Source organism: Sinocyclocheilus rhinocerous, unplaced genomic scaffold, assembly GCF_001515625.1.
Source record: "Sinocyclocheilus rhinocerous isolate Xijiao unplaced genomic scaffold, SAMN03320098_v1.1 scaffold1325, whole genome shotgun sequence".
In the NCBI taxonomy this organism is placed as follows: domain Eukaryota; kingdom Metazoa; phylum Chordata; class Actinopteri; order Cypriniformes; family Cyprinidae; genus Sinocyclocheilus; species Sinocyclocheilus rhinocerous.
Genome location: NW_015659004.1, coordinates 710,837 through 728,318, shown reverse-complemented (window position 1 = coordinate 728,318; position 17,482 = coordinate 710,837). Strand labels below are relative to the sequence as shown.

Below are 17,482 nucleotides of genomic sequence, written 5' to 3'. Positions count from 1 at the left end.
TAAAGTAACTGTGTATATATATATATATATATATATATATATATATATATAATAAGTATAGTAATTGCATGTTGAATAATTTAAGTTATGCTTGTTATTTTTGTAATTAAAAATGGGCGATTACTGTATTAAAAGTATTCTTTTTATTATTGCTCATTACAGAACTGAGAATATAATTATAAAAATAATAAAATAGACGTATAAAATATACAATAATTTAATTATAAATACAATAATTAAAATCATTTTAGTAATTGAATAGTAATTTTGAATAATTTAGGTTAAGCTGACAAACAGGAGACACACATGAGATACTGGAGACTTGTTCTCAGGAAAAAAAAATATCTGAAAAGTGTAAGGATTTCGCAAGTCACACTTTAATGTAATTTCTGTCTGAGAACAGATTGAGATCTCATTAGTGAATTTTGAGTGAGCTGGGATAAGAAAATCGAGCGAGTGAGAGGTGGTTCAGACAGGTGACTCAAGCGAATGCAGTAATGCAGGATGGGGTTTCATGCAGTGGGGGCACCAGGAGGCCAGGCGAGTGTGTGTTTGTCTGTGTCTGGAGCCACGTGGGAGGTAATGCCAGTCTGAATGTCGGGCACAGCTGGAAACCACCAGAGCATGAAGCAAGGCATAACTATGAGCTACCATTATGAATGTGTGAGTGTGCGTGTTTACCGGTGTGTGAGTGTGTAAAGGAACATCTGCTAAATGGGTAGCTTTCACTCAAAGTCTAATTTTGTCCCAATGTGTGTGCGAACATTTATTTTTGCTTTTATTATGCGTGTGTGATTTGTCATAACCAGTGGGAACGTGTGAAGAATTAGATGATGCGTTCTGTTCAGTGGGCGATGCATTGATTTTATTGGTTGCTTACCATCATCCTTGGTTCTCTCAGCTGTGGGGGGCAGGCTGGGTGGTCCACCTCCGACACGTGTAAACGCGAGCACCTGAACCTCATACAAGATGAACTTGCTAAGGTTTTTTAAAAGCAGCAAGTGAGTCTGGTTCCCGTTCACCAGCTGGACCTGGGGAGCCCACTCTGAATCTTTTTCTTTGTACAAGACCTAGAGATAAAAGGAAACAAGGAAATATAGGTCATGTAGAAACAGTTTTGATGTGATATTGAGTGTTAGAATATCCTAAATTCAACAACAACCGTACAGTGTGTAGTAGTGCTTGCTAATTGCTAAATGTGTGAGTGTGCGTGTTTACCGGTGTGTGAGTGTGTAAAGGAACATCTGCTAAATGGGTAGCTTTCACTCAAAGTCTAATTTTGTCCCAATGTGTGTGCGAACATTTATTTTTGCTTTTATTATGCGTGTGTGATTTGTCATAACCAGTGGGAACGTGTGAAGAATTAGATGATGCATTCTGTTCAGTGGGCGATGCATTGATTTTATTGGTTGCTTACCATCATCCTTGGTTCTCTCAGCTGTGGGGGGCAGGCTGGGTGGTCCACCTCCGACACGTGTAAACGCGAGCACCTGAACCTCATACAAGATGAACTTGCTAAGGTTTTTTAAAAGCAGCAAGTGAGTCTGGTTCCCGTTCACCAGCTGGACCTGGGGAGCCCGCTCTGAATCTTTTTCTTTGTACAAGACCTAGAGATAAAAGGAAACAAGGAAATATAGGTCACGTAGAAACAGTTTTGATGTGATATTGAGTGTTGGAATGTCCTAAATTCAACAACAACCGTACAGTGTGTAGTAGTGCTTGCTAATTGCTAATATTCTATACACACTATTCATACTTAAGGTTAGGGATTTAAGCAAACTCCTGGCGGATGCTAAAACAGATCAGAATATTATGGCCACATACACAAAGCAGTTAAATTCAGTATTCAATTCGCCTTTTAGTGCTTGTTTACAGGAGTGACAACTGTTTTCTACAATGAAATGAACTGCTGAAAAATTCAGACAGTGACAGCATTTACAAAACTTTTATGCAACGTGCAGGGAACCAAACTGAACAACTAGCTGTTAATGACTTATTTAAACACGTATCAGAGTTGTATCTCTTTCCTGCATCATCATCCTTGGTTCTCTCAGCTGTGGGGGGCAGGCTGGGTGGTCCACCTCCGACACGTGTAAACGCGAGCACCTGAACCTCATACAAGATGAACTTGCTAAGGTTTTTTAAAAGCAGCAAGTGAGTCTGGTTCCCGTTCACCAGCTGGACCTGGGGAGCCCACTCTGAATCTTTTTCTTTGTACAAGACCTAGAGATAAAAGGAAACAAGGAAATATAGGTCATGTAGAAACAGTTTTGATGTGATATTGAGTGTTGGAATGTCCTAAATTCAACAACAACCGTACAGTGTGTAGTAGTGCTTGCTAATTGCTAATATTCTATACACACTATTCATACTTAAGGTTAGGGATTTAAGCAAACTCCTGGCGGATGCTAAAACAGATCAGAATATTATGGCCACATACACAAAGCAGTTAAATTCAGTATTCAATTCGCCTTTTAGTGCTTGTTTACAGGAGTGACAATTGTTTTCTACAATGAAATGAACTGCTGAAAAATTCAGACAGTGACAACATTTACAAAACTTTTATGCAACGTGCAGGGAACCAAACTGAACAACTAGCTGTTAATGACTTATTTAAACACATATCAGAGTTGTATCTCTTTCCTGCATGCACAGTGAAAGAAATCACAGGGAATGTGGTACATTTGAACTCAGTAGTGCTGCCAGATCTTGCTATAAAAAAAAGAGCAAATAAAAGCAAGTCTGTAATAAACTTAAATCCAAAGGTATTATCTGGGAAATAAACCACATACCAATATATCACAACTTGCACCTGCCTACTTTATTAACTCTATTAACTGGATCAGTTTATGAGCCAAGCCTAAAGATGCTTAATAAGTGTCTCTTATAATAAGTGGACCTTCCAAACATACATAAAACACAGCGGCTCTGTCAACGGTGGCTTAGTTAAAATGGTCAAACACAGACAGTCTTTGGTAATATTACTTTGGTTAAAAATAGCGGATACCAAATGTCATAACATGTCAAGCACAACATGTCAAAACGTTCTTACAGTAACCATAGTGTCAATCATCACAATTTTAAGTGTGAGTTAATGATGATTTAGGGGATTTGCTCCCATATTTAAATGTGATTGTCACTCCTGAAACTTTACAGTGTGTATGTGGCAATAAAGACGTCGAGATGAGCTCTTTTGATTTTGGGGAAGTACGCAACCACACAGCAACAGCTCACAACACTTGAGCATCTTTTGCACATGCAAACATCCCTGTTTCTTCAGATAAAAACTACGAAAAAAATCAAGTTCAAGTTTTGCCTCAACTTAGGTCCTGACTTTAGAAGAGATCAATAATTAATTGTTATTTCATTTCATTTTTTACAGTCTAAGCATTTTATCAATTGGCTTCTTCCGACAGTGTGTAAAAGGAAAAACTGTTTCAGCAGTTTCATGATCTTGCATCATGTCACTCTACACAGCCTAAGCAGAAAATGAAGAAAGCCTTATACAAGCAACAGTGCACATGGGTTTCAATATCTTCATACAGTTTATAGATGTGCTCAAAATGAACTCAATACGAACTATGTTCGGCTGAATGTATGTGCATTAAAGCATGTGGAAGAACTTTTGTAGATGTGCATATCAAGAGCTCTTTGTGGTATAAAGTGCCTTTGGTGGATGATACAAGCATTACATTAGATGTGTAGAAGCATACTGCATACACTTTTTTGCTACGGTGCTTAAGAATGGTTCTGCTATGTGGTTGTTAGGCTGTTCTGGATGGTTTCTTACTTTCCCACATCAAAAGAGTTCACCTCCAAATATCTGCATGGGGATATGGCTCAGGTTCCTCCTCCTTCTACTTATTCTTTTTTACACTTGTGAAATGTAGGACAAGGACTTGGCACCACCCATCGATTGTTGATTGGATGAGAGCAAATCTGAATGCAAGCTTGCTGTCGATTTTGGACGAGCAGGGTTTAAGCTGACTAAATTACTGGAGAAGTCTGGCATACGTCACCAGAAAGATGTCTGTTCTTTTGCCAGAAGATTGGGTTTTGACATTTTGATGAAACATTACAAGGTCAAAATATTGTCTATAACTAAAATATAGGTCTATAACATGCATTTACAAAATAAGTATTTATTTTCATTTCATACTGACTTTAAACATATATGCAAACTCTACTGGTGGGGGGGAAAAAAATCAAATTTTTTGAAACAACACCAATATCTATAGTAACATATTAAACGTGTATAAAAGATTTGAGAAAAAAAAGATAAACCTGCAATTTCAGCCTAATAAATGATACTGTGTGTTGTATATAATTGGTCTCAATGAAAATAGTTAATTAGTGAAAATACTAATTCACTCTCTGACAGTCTGACCAAAAATGACAGGTTTGCAGGTATGTTAAAAGGAATACTGCACCCAAAAATGAAAATTCTGATGAAGTTGTCAGGTTTTAAAAATATTGGACCCCACTGACTTTCACTATATAAACAAAAAAACACTGAGCAAGCAAATAGCTTTGTTTGTTGAAACATTCATTAAAATATCTTCCCAAGCACTGCTAATAAAATAATTCCAGTCAGACGTCTCCATATACAGTAGAAATTCACCCTTCTGCAGTGTTTTGGCAGGCAGGACTCTCCAGTCAAAGCTGTGGGGGATTTTAAGGGTCTTAAAGCATTCTCTTTGATATAGTAACCGTACCTTGTAACCAAGGATGTGTCCATTCTTCTGGTGTTCAGGGACCGAACCCCAGGTGACCAATATACTCGTGGAGCTCATTGCTTCTGCGCTCACGTTTTCTGGGGCACCAGAGGGAACTGAAAACACACCCATATAAATAGCCATTTTATACTAAAGCAAAAACCTACTCAAGGCCACGTGTTAGAGTGATTTTGCAACACTTAAAGGCTGTTTTTCATCCTATTGGAACAATAATAAGATAAAAGACTCCAATTATCATTAATAATAATATGAACAAACAATTACACCAAGTGATACAGCTCATTAGCCTAAGGCTGATGTCTTACCAGCCGACTCTGAACAATTTATTTCGGTCAGGGATTCTCATCTACTCAGTATTTTTGCTGAAATCTCACTCCTTTCTATTTGAGTCTGTCACGTGTACTGATTAAAAACGGAAAAGAGTGCTGACAGCTTAAACAACAGCCTCTGACATTTCTCTCTGATTCGCTGTCATGTGAAGCTTGCCGAATTAAGAACAGGAGAACGGTGTGAGCATAAACACTTGTAATGGACTGATTTAAGATACAATTTGAAGGGGTAACTTTACCCCGTGAATGTGTGTGATGCGTATTTGTTCCTTCAGGGCTTGCCGGTATATGTTCATGCGCAGCTTCAGTGAGATAAAGATTTTCATTTGCTAAACGAAGCGACAAAGGCACTTTCTTATTCTTTTAGTTAGTTAGGTGTAGGAGTCCAGCAGAAAAATTGTGTTTTAGTGTTTCCTAAGGAAAATGATACTAGGTACACTACTGTTCAAAAGTTTGAGGTTAGTACAATATTTAAAATAATAATAATAATTAATTGTATTTATAGGCGCCTTTCTTGGCACTCAAGGTCGCCTTACAAGTAATCCTAAAAACCATACAACCATAATCCATACAATAAAATAAATTAGAACATTCATAAACATTGATCCACATATATGCAGTCAAAAGTAAGAGTTTTAAGACGAGATTTAAAATTGTGAAAACTATAGCTATTGCGAATGTCCTGGGGAAGAGCATTCCACAAATAAGGGGCAGTATAACTAAAGGCCCTCGACCCCATACTGCTCAAATTAATACGTGGTTGAATCAGAAAAACAGATGAAGAGGTTCTCAGGGTGCGTGCAGGAGTGTAAATTTGGAGAAGATAAGAAAGATAAGAAGGAGCAAGATTATTTAAGAGTTTTGTAAGTAAGAAGCTACATTTTTAAATTGATATATTTGACCGGGGGCCAGTGCAAATGGCAAAGAACTGGGGATATATGCTCTACGAGAGGGGTTCTAGAAATAATTCGTGCTGCTGAGTTCTGTACCAACTGCAGCTTATGTAGGAGTTAACAGTAATCTAAACATGACGAAACCGAGGAATGTACAAGAATAGCAGTGGTATTTGTTGTTAGAGAAGGACGAAGATAGTTTATATTTTGTAAGTGAAAATAGGCGGATCAGACTGTTATTGGCCCTCGACCCCATACTGCTCAAATTAATACGTGGTTGAATCAGAAAAACAGATGAAGAGGTTCTCAGGGTGCGTGCAGGAGTGTAAATTTGGAGAAGATAAGAAAGATAAGAAGGAGCAAGATTATTTAAGAGTTTTGTAAGTAAGAAGCTACATTTTTAAATTGATATATTTGACCGGGGGCCAGTGCAAATGGCAAAGAACTGGGGATATATGCTCTACGAGAGGGGTTCTAGAAATAATTCGTGCTGCTGAGTTCTGTACCAACTGCAGCTTATGTAGGAGTTAACAGTAATCTAAACATGACGAAACCGAGGAATGTACAAGAATAGCAGTGGTATTTGTTGTTAGAGAAGGACGAAGATAGTTTATATTTTGTAAGTGAAAATAGGCGGATCAGACTGTTATTTTTTGAAAAAATAATTTTGAAAAAAAAAAAAAAAAGTCTCTTATGCTCATTGGGACTGCATTTATTTGATCAAAAATACAGCAAAAACAGCAAAAAATAAATAGTTTTCTGTTTCAGTATATTTTTAAATGTAATCCATTGCTGTGATGGCAAAGCTGTAACAATGTAAAAGTCTTTACTGTCACTTTTGATCAGTTTAATGCAAATCAATTCATAAATAGTATAAATTTCTTTAAAACAAACAAACAAACAAAAAACAACAACAAATACTGACCCCCTAACTTCTGAACAGTAGTGTATGCTCAGTTCTAGTTTATGAGTGTGATCTCTAAAATTAAACCAAAATCATCAGGAAAATTCATGGAGAATCAAATTGAAATCTGTAAGTGGTCACCGCCAAGGCCACAAGTGCCCGCCCCACCAGCTGCCTCTGATCATTTCAAACTTTCTAGATGTTGTCTAGGGGTCGGCAGGATCATTAACTCAGCAGGGAGTCACTGGAGCTGCTAACACCCACCCGCTGTTAGATGTGGCCTCGGGCACAGACTCCATCTGAGTCTCCAACGGCTATGTAAATGATGCCTACGACTAAAAATCGGCTAGAGGGGCGCTGGCTAAACTGTGTCTGTTTAGAATTGCTAAGGAATGCAGCAACTCATGGCATTAATCTAAAAATGAACTGACATATCTTTATAAGTATATCTGTCCTATACTTAAAGCTATCTGTCTTATAACACTCAAATAAAATGAAAAATGATCAAAATAGAAATGTGACCGTAATGCATTAACACAACGATGCTTAAATTAACATAATTCATTTGGTTACATACAAAACAGCAACTAAGTTTTATTTCTTTTCCTCACATGCATGACATTAAACTTTGAAACAAACTTCTTTGATCATTTATTTTGATTGTTACTTTTTTTTTTTTTAAATCAAAAGTGGAGAAGCTACTTCTAAAGCAAGCATGTTTTATGGAAAATGTTGTCACCTGACTCTTTAGTTTTGCCCAGCACAGGACTGCTCCAGGGTCCAGGCCCGATGCCATTGAAGGCCTGAATGCTGAGCTCGTACTCCATCCACTCCTCAAGTCCCTCCACCATCGCTTCCCGAGACAAGCGCTCAGAAACTGTCTCCATCTGGGGCTGTCCAAGCCCGTCTGCTCTCTGTGCACGTACACGGTAACCCACGCTTTCAGGATTTCCGTTATAAGCTGCCTCTGGAAGCGGCTACAAAACATGAAGAGGAAAAACATTGGAGCAGGACAGACTTTGATAAACCTACATAAAAATAAGAAGACCAAATCTGAACTTGACTTTCATTGCATTAGATAGCAAAAAATAGAAATAGATCTCCAGCACATATTTTAAATAAAACATTTCCCCAAAACAATACTGATTTACTGTAAGTTATTAAAAAAAAAAATCCATAAATATATAAACATATATTTTGTTTTCTAATGTAATGAAATTAAATTAGATACAATACTGTTAAAAAGTCTGGGGTCAGTAACATTCTTTTTTTTTTTTTTAAAGAAAGAAAGAAATAAACTATTATTTTATTTGGTACTAACCCATTAAATTGATAACGTGCCAATAAAGCTGCCTCTGGAAGCGGCTACAAAACATGAAGAGGAAAAACATTGGAGCAGGACAGACTTTGATAAACCTACATAAAAATAAGAAGACCAAATCTGAACTTGACTTTCATTGCATTAGATAGCAAAAAATAGAAATAGATCTCCAGCACATATTTTAAATAAAACATTTCCCCAAAACAATACTGATTTACTGTAAGTTATTAAAAAAAAAAATCCATAAATATATAAACATATATTTTGTTTTCTAATGTAATGAAATTAAATTAGATACAATACTGTTCAAAAGTCTGGGGTCAGTAACATTCTTTTTTTTTTTTTTAAAGAAAGAAAGAAATAAACTATTATTTTATTTGGTACTAACCCATTAAATTGATAACGTGCCAATAAAATTTTTTATATAGTTACTAAAGATTTTTATTTCAAATAAATGCTGCTCTTTCTATTTACCAAAGAACGCATCATGGTTTCCACAAAACATTAAATAGCACAACAATTAAATAAAAAAATTATAGTAATAAGAGACGTTTCTTGAGCACCAAATCAGCATATTAGAATGATTTCTGAAGGATCATGTGAAACTGAAGACCAGAGTAATGATGCTGAAAATTCAGCTTTGCCATCACAGGAATAAATGACATTTTAAAATACATTCAAATAGAAAACAGTTATTTTAAATTGTAACAATATTTCACAATATTACTGTTTTTCCTGTATTTTTTATTAAATAAATGCAGCCTTGTTGAGCATAAAAGACTTCTTTCAAAAACATCCTACCGACCCCAAATTTTTGAACAGTATTTTATAAAAAAATTAAATTAAATTAAATTAAATTAAATTTTAAAAACGAAAAACTTTAGTTGTCCAAACAGTTCCCTTTCAGACGGTCACTCTCGACGTCACGTCGGATGACCGACGAATTGGGATCTCGCTTAGAGAGACCAATCTACTTCGAGTGTAAACTAAACGAGCCAATGCACATTGGCATGCGATTATTGCATCCAGCTGCGTTTGTGGATGAGTCATCTTCTCATTGCGGGAAGATGATCATCTCGGAGTCGCGGGCCAAGCTCCGTTTCCTCAAGGGGCGGAGTTCCGTTGCGACGTGACGTCTCCGTTCCCTCCTTCAGGGAACGAGGGTTACCATACGTAACCGAGACTATTTCGGCCAATTATAATGGAATAATACTGAAGTAACGTGAGTATTTGTAATTCGTTACTTCACACCCCTGATTGTAGTAATGTTGTCTCTGGTATTCTGGTCTGTGAGCATATATGCGTTCAGGGGGCGTGGCTTTGGACAGTGATTGCAGGGAGGGTGGGACGTTCGCTATCAGTGCTATCAGGCTAAAGTTAGCATTTTCCAAGATCTCCTACTGCACCTTTAAGGGCTGAAAATGTTTAGCTAATTTTCTGCACGCTGATCTTACTCAACAGGAATTAGAAATAAATGTTTCATGACTCATCCCGGTGGCTAAGTTCTAAGATGATCTGGATGAATGAAAACCTTCACAAGCATCAAATTGTGTGCAGCAAACAGAAATGAAGTTCTTTAATCTCCTCATAAACATAAATTAAATGACATTTCAAATTGGCTGTAATGCAGCTCCCTCGCCTGCTTCAGCTGTGCATTGCACATTGGCACACGGCTCAGAGACATTTTCCAGCGTCGGATGCCAAGAGTTCGCACATGGTTGCTCGCCTAGTACTTTAATGCACACTCGAAACCTTACGATGTTCACAGCATCAGTACGTTGACTGCTTGAAAGTGTTTCTATTAAAATGCTTTTGGCGAGCTGACGGATGCTGATGTAAGTTTCTTCACAGGCATGGGCCAAATCAATGTTTCAGTCGTTATGGTCTCCACAATAAGCTGCTAATCTTTAGTTGCTTGTAATATCATGTTTTGATATATGATTGATATAAAAAAAACTCTAAAAACTATTTTGTCTATATTAATTTGAGTTTTTGTCCACCTACAACATGTGACAAGCTTGTTTCACTTTGATTTCTTTTCAATTTGGTTACTAGTGGCTAGTGAATAAAATACTATGGATATATTTTTGTCTTTTTTATTCAATCAAACATAATGTGTTTGAGAACAAAACTAATTATAGTGTAATTAAAAAAATTAAATAATGCAAATAAAAACTATTTTTGTTTAAAAAGTTATTTTTAAAATTACAATATAATTTTTTCTCTCAAACACAGTATGTTTGATTGAATAAAAAAGACACAAAAGTAAATCCATACAACACCAGAATGGTTTAGTAAATGAAAACTAATAAGTGTTGTTTGCTAAATACTTCTGAAGCTCAAAGCATTTCCACAGCAACTCTCCTCATTAAAGACATTAACACTTAAGAAACTTGGGTTGCTTGGTAAATGACAGAAGAGTGGTAAAAATATAACCTTTTCTTCAATGCTACATAGAAGCTTTAGTACGAGTGTAATAAATGACTATCCATAAGAAGGGGTTAGAGGTTACCGTTTTCGTTTTCAGCGCTTGTGAAGTACTGCATTAAGCACTATTATGTCCTGAGGGTCATTTTTTTCAGCACCAGCGCCCCACAAATGTGTTACAACAACCAGCGGAGGCTTTGCAGAAGCCATTTTTTAGATTAAATGGAGTCCTGTCTTATGAAATGACAGCCTTCATGTTATGTGCCTCTACAACTCAAATTCTTCGATCGCTCTTCAGGCTTTGAAAAGGTGAGAGGGGAAAAAAGGAGAACTGAAGGAGAAAATAACAGCAATTACATCTGATACTGACAGACACTATGGCTCCTGATAGCAAAAAACAGACAGGAAAAATAAGCTGTCAACCTCTTCCAGTATATCCCTCACCTATAAAGCATGCGCACAGAAGCGCAACCAACAGTATTTGTGTCCATCTCTGCGTGTGTTTGAGTATGCGTAAATCGCTGGATTTTTATGAGGGCTCCAGGTTTTAAAATAACGTTCACACCAAATGCAATAACGTTCACCCCTTTTTTGACGCAACAAAATAAACTTTTAAGCGCTTTGGTTCTTATAAATGGCATATGTTATTTGGGGGAATGTATAGGGGAAAATACTACAGTACACTCACTACTTTACATTGTAGCAAAGTGTAATTTCTTCAGTGTTGTCACATGAAAGGATATAATAACATATTTACAAAAGTATGAGGGGTGGACTCACTTCTGTGAGATACTGTAGATGCAGTCAGCAGGCGGTTGGTTTAGGTTTTTTTTTGGCATCTCCATGTGGTCCTGTTCAGTTTCGCAACTTGTCTTCTCTAAAATGTAAAAAAAGCTCTTTGCTGTTGCACTGTACACATACTATAAAATTCTGATTTTTTTTTCTTTCATATGTGCTTATATGGGCTCCTTATATCTTTTGGTTCTTTGGTGTCCTTTTGGAGTTTCTAAGTGTCATTTTTTGGAAAGACATCTAAATTTATCTTGAAAAAAGCTTGCAGAAAATATAGATTTTTGAGAATCACCCTTCAATCTTTTGGTTTACTTTGCTGGATATAGCAAATGATGACAAAATAAACATTTGAAACAAGATAAATGGTCTAAGCTTAACTTCATGAAGTGTGCGATTAATCGCGATTAATCACAGAAAAAGGATGTGATTAATTAGATTAAAAATTTGAATCGATTGACAGCCCTAATGAAAACCTTTATTTGGTGTGGACTGTGTGTGTGCGTGTCCGCTCCTCACCTCCCAGCGAATCCTCAGGCTGGTTTCACTAGCAGAAAACACTGTGAGATTTGTCGGGGCCACATCTGGATTGGACTGCAGGGTCTGCATCACACGAGAAGGCTGACTGAAGGGACTCGAACCCACAATGTTCACCTGCTTCATCCTGAACCTGAAAGGAATATATAAGTGGAGAGAGATAAAAACAGCATTTTTAATTCTCCGATCTTGCTCTTGAGTAGCGGGAGGACGGGGGATTTTGGACAGGATAACAGATCTCTACAGCTGTAATCCCTTTAGGACAAGATAGTGTGCCGAGAATCAAAAGACAATCTTTCCACAGGTCCTTCAGAAAATCAATTAAGAAGAGAAATAGAAAAGGGGAATGAGAGAAAGAAAGAGAAAATGAAGAATAAATGAAACGGAAAAAAAGATAGCTGGAGATACATAACGCAGGGAGAGCTGGGAGTATAATGAGTGCTTAGTCAACATTGAAAGGTCATAAACAGCTGAAATTACTCAGAAACCCTGCTAAAAACACCAAAACACTCAACAGGTTTGTGAAGGTACTTTCACACTATTGGGCTCGTATGTCACCCTATTTTAGTTTATTAGGTTGATGTGAAAGTGGTTTTTCATTCAGCAAAGGAGCGAAAGGCTCACCTGTATTGAGTAAATGGGATGAGACTGGGAATCTCCAGAGTGTCTGAGGCTGGTGGACTGTCCATCTCGTACAGAACCTTCCATTCCTCGTCCTCACCCACAGTCCCCACCTGTGGACACACAGGATGATTTTCATTTAAAAAGCTATTTAAAAGTACACACATTAAAAAAATATCCAGTATGACAACCATTTCAAACTGTAGTATTCTTCACTGCAGTCAAAGGACCTCACTGTGTTGCATGTTTATATCAGCAAGAGACATAAATAGGGTGCATTGTTGTTGCACTTTTTCCAGCAGTACAGAAATGACAAAGAAACAGCATTATATTATGATAAATGCTTTAAACCATAATAAATGTTGCTGCATCAATCCTCATCAATGATGCATGTCATTAAGTTAGAAAAAATGGTCATTTTGAACTTTTAATGCAATTTTATCTACAAATGCCCAATTAAATAAATAGCTAAAAAAGTTTTATTTTATTATAATATATATTTTTTTTTATCAGGTGCACTGGAAAGGGAAGTATTGTAATTTTAATGTACAATTAATGTATTATTAAACTACAATAGTAATATGTTTTTTCATTGTTTGTCTAATATTTAAAATGTAAGTAATGTATAATTATAACAACAACAATAATAATAATAATACAAATAATAACAATAATGGTTATTTTGCACTTTTAATCAAATTTTATCTAAGAATGCCGATCAAATAATGAGCTAAGAAAGTTGTATGCTAACAATGACTAAGGTAGGAAAATCACACATCACACTGGAAATGAAAGATAGTAATTTTACTGCATTATTATTATTATTATTATTATTATTAATAATATAATATAATATAATATAATATAAAATAAAGGGAAGTATTGTAATTTTAATGTACAATTAATGTATTATTAAACTACAATAGTAATATGTTTTTTCATTGTTTGTCTAATATTTAAAATGTAAGTAATGTATAATTATAACAACAACAATAATAATAATAATACAAATAATAACAATAATGGTTATTTTGCACTTTTAATCAAATTTTATCTAAGAATGCCGATCAAATAATGAGCTAAGAAAGTTGTATGCTAACAATGACTAAGGTAGGAAAATCACACATCACACTGGAAATGAAAGATAGTAATTTTACTGCATTATTATTATTATTATTATTATTATTAATAATATAATATAATATAATATAATATAAAATAAATTATTATTATAGCGTTCCATAAGAACAATGTGAATGCGGCCTTAGTAAAGTGATTTAAAAAAAAAACTCTTTAAAAAAAAACTATACAGAATCTAGGGTGATTTCTTCCTTATGTCCTCATGATCAACAACAACTAAAACAAATATATATATATATATAAAAGACTATAAAGCCACATTTTAAAGCAGAAATTTTACAAAATATTCTTCCTGGGGCGAAGTTGCATCTTTGTCACCTTTTTCACCCCACAAGGGTTTACATCCCTGTATTCTATGCATACAAAAAATGTGCATACTGTTTAATGCAGCAACAGTAAAAGCAGTACGGTAGTATGCTAATTTGAACATATAACCAATGGAGAGATGAAACCGGGCATCAAGATATGTCAAAGCATAAAGATATTTTTACATTTATAATCCAATTTTGAGTAAAAATGCCCAAACGTTGGGTAGTCAACTGACATAAACATGACAATCAACAGTCACGAATGAGATGTTAAGATTACAGTTGAGACAGCTTACGGTTAATATCAGATTTCATTTGATGTATACTGCAAATATGGGCAAATGTAGGTCCCCCACACTGTGTATAGTACACATCCTGAATTCCTCATTCCTATTATGGCAGAGTGTCATTCCAAATATACAGAGAGTCAGATTCAGCAGTCAGAGCTGATGATAGAAAAGCTTCAGACTGACAGTGAAACACAACAGCAAACCCAAGCAAGCTGCCCGCAGTACACACTCCATATCAGGGCTGCTGCCTTTGTTTTCTCTGCTTTGTGTTTTTTGTTTTTCACTAATAAAAGCAAGATGCTATAGATTCTCAACAATGTGAGAGCTGGAAAGGGCCGGAAAGAGAGTTTTTTTTTTTTTTACATAATAAGGCCGTAATGAGGTAATGATCTAATTAAAAAAGTGGATCCACAACATGAAAAAAAAAAATCTACAACGAGACACTGGGTAATGCAGCCAGTCATTATCTGCAAACAAAAACTGCTTATCATTTCAAACGTCACAATCAAGTGACTCACGTTTCCTCTAGGACCTCACTGAGAGCTGCTTCCATTTATTCATAGAGCAACCTGTGATTAATTTCATGCAGTTAGCTCTTTCCTATCATTACCATGTATAAACTGTCAAAATACTTAAAAGGGGCCATATTCTACACTTCTAAAGCATTGCAATTTCCCACTGAAGTTCACTAATAATGTTAGTCAAGGTTTCTTACACAGAAAACAGTCATCATTTTACATTTTCCAGCCTCTCTCTGACCCTCTGACAGTTTTTGGCTACTGCACTTTTCAAATTTCCATATGTTAATGACCTTTGGTGTGATTGGCTAACCTCATGGTTCACACTATCATTCATCAGAATGGGCTAGGGAATTTAAAGGGAAAGTTCACCCAAAAATGTTAATTCTGTCACTCACACTATAATAAAATAAAAAATAAAATAAAATAGGTAACTGTGACTTCTTATCTCACCTTTTTACTTTATTTCTTGCAATTCTGAGTTTATATCTCACAATCTAGACCTTTTTCACAATTCTGAGTAAAAAAGTCACAATTATGAGTTAGAAATTACAAATTCACATTTGCAAGGGGAAAAATTGTGAGATAAGATGTTGTAATTACCTTTTTAAAAAATGTTAATCCGTGGCAGAAAAAAAAACAGAATTGCTAAATGTAAAGTCATAATTCAGAGAAAAAAAGTCTGAATTTTGAGTTTATATCTCACAATTCTTATTTTCCCCCAGAATTTCAAGAAGCAAAGTCCATACTGTAAGACATAAATTCCGAAAAAAAAAGTCATAACAGTAAGATAAAAAGTTGAAATTATCTTTTTTATTTTATTTTTTATTATTATTTTATTTGTATTTATTAGCATTTTAAGACTGAACAGGTGTTTGTATAAAAATGTTGGAGGTCATATGTTATTGAGATCCTGTTGGTGACATTGTTTTTGCAGCTTAATATCCATGAATAATCTGGTTGGACTGGGGAGAGAGGAAGAAAAATGTGGTTTTCCATGATATGTTCCTTTCAATATTACAAGCCATATGTTGAAACAACTAGTACTTCGTTTCCATGTAAACACTGCATCCACACAGCATGTTTTGTGCAGCACTGTTCGAGCAGAGGAAAGGTGAAAAGATTACAAAGGAAATTGGAATCGGCAACCGACCTGGTCCAGGATACAGCTGTGAAGAAGTCGGCTGTAAAAAAACACCCCAACACAAGCTGATTTCTAACCCATAGACTTAAGACCCCATTAGTGCCACCTCAGTACCTCTAATCTTCTTCTCTCTCTTCTCTCATCCCTCCCTCTGACTCCCTCCTTCCTGCTCTCCCTCGATTAAACAGTATTAAAGACAGGAGCGAAGAAAACCAAGGGGAAAAGAGAGGGATCTCATTAGGAGGAGTTTTTCTCTTCACTCTGCACAGCGCTGGACGCCATCCAGGAGGGGCTTAACACATATGCGCGCACACACAAACACACACCACACCTAAAGGGCTGGGAGACACGGTGCATGACATCTCCTTAGCCTCATCGTACTATGTCAAATACAGAGTGTGAGCTTGCATGTGTGCTTGTGTGTGTGCGTTTTCTCCAGGGGAAGATGTTTTAGTGCAAGAGCAAGCCTGTTTTTCCCTGGAGATGAAGTACCTGCCAGACAACAGCATCTTCACTGGAGCACAGCCTGCCAGACAAGGGCATAACACACACCCACAAATACACAAACACTTACACACACACATTTATACTTATGAGCACATACACTGAAAAGTCATATTCCATAGAGCAATCTTGGCAGAGAGAAAATTGCAGTTTGTGGAAAAGTTAGCCATTCGGCAGAAGGAAAATTGCCATTCGTCACAAAGTTACATATTTTGCAGAGAGAAAACAGCAATTTGTGGAAAAGGTAAGAGTTTTTTCAAAGAGAAAGGTGCCCTTCAAGGCAATATTAATAATTTTGCAGAGAGAAAATTGCCATTTGTGGCAAATTTAACCATTCGACTGGCAGATTATTGACATTTGTGGCAAAGTGAAACTATATATTTAATTTTATATATATTTGCAGAGAGAAAACTACCATTCATAAAAAAAAATACAGAGAGAAAAGTCTAATTTGTGGCAAAGTTCACCAATTTTGAGGGGAAATAAGTAATCTGCAGAAAAGTTAAAGGTGCAATAGGTGATTGTCTTCAGAAACATTTTTTCAACTTATGTATTTGCCTTACTTCTGCGCACCCTGTTCGCGCAGACAGGATACGTCATCAGCACGTTCACGCACGCTGTGCAGACAAAGCGAGAATGGCAGACAAACATCAACAACCAGATCTTCCTTCCTGGTATTGTAGTACTTTTAAAGTTTTCTCACTGGTGAATGACGCATGATGTAGACCAGCGGTTCCCAATTCCAGTCCTCGTGCCCCCGCGCTCTGCATATTTTGCATGTCTCGCTTAGTTAACACGCCCGATTCAGATAACCAGCTCATTAGAAGTGAGCTACGTGCATGAACTGTGTTCCGATCGAAATGATCCCTACACAGTGTTCATTGCTCCCTCCTCCCTGAGCACTGAGCAGGGGAAATCCGTTGAAGTTTACTTCACTTCGGAACATGGGCTGGAATTGGGAACCGCTGATGTAGCCTATTGTAGTAATGTTGTCTCTGGTCTGTGAGCATAAATGCGTTCA

At 36.3% G+C, this 17,482-nt stretch overlaps 1 protein-coding gene across 1 annotated transcript in view; it reads right to left on the bottom strand.

The window, feature by feature from the left end:
* LOC107723157 (protein sidekick-1-like) overlaps positions 1-17,482 on the bottom strand; it is a 214,505-nt gene that overhangs the window by 33,524 nt on the left and 163,499 nt on the right. Inside the window, exons 23-27 of the mRNA XM_016531683.1 lie at positions 12,561-12,670; positions 11,919-12,069; positions 7,602-7,839; positions 4,716-4,831; positions 1,418-1,607 (exon numbers count right to left, since the gene is read on the bottom strand). Coding sequence (XP_016387169.1) covers positions 1,418-1,607; positions 4,716-4,831; positions 7,602-7,839; positions 11,919-12,069; positions 12,561-12,670 — 805 coding nt within the window. The remainder of the gene's footprint in view (positions 1-1,417; positions 1,608-4,715; positions 4,832-7,601; positions 7,840-11,918; positions 12,070-12,560; positions 12,671-17,482) is intronic.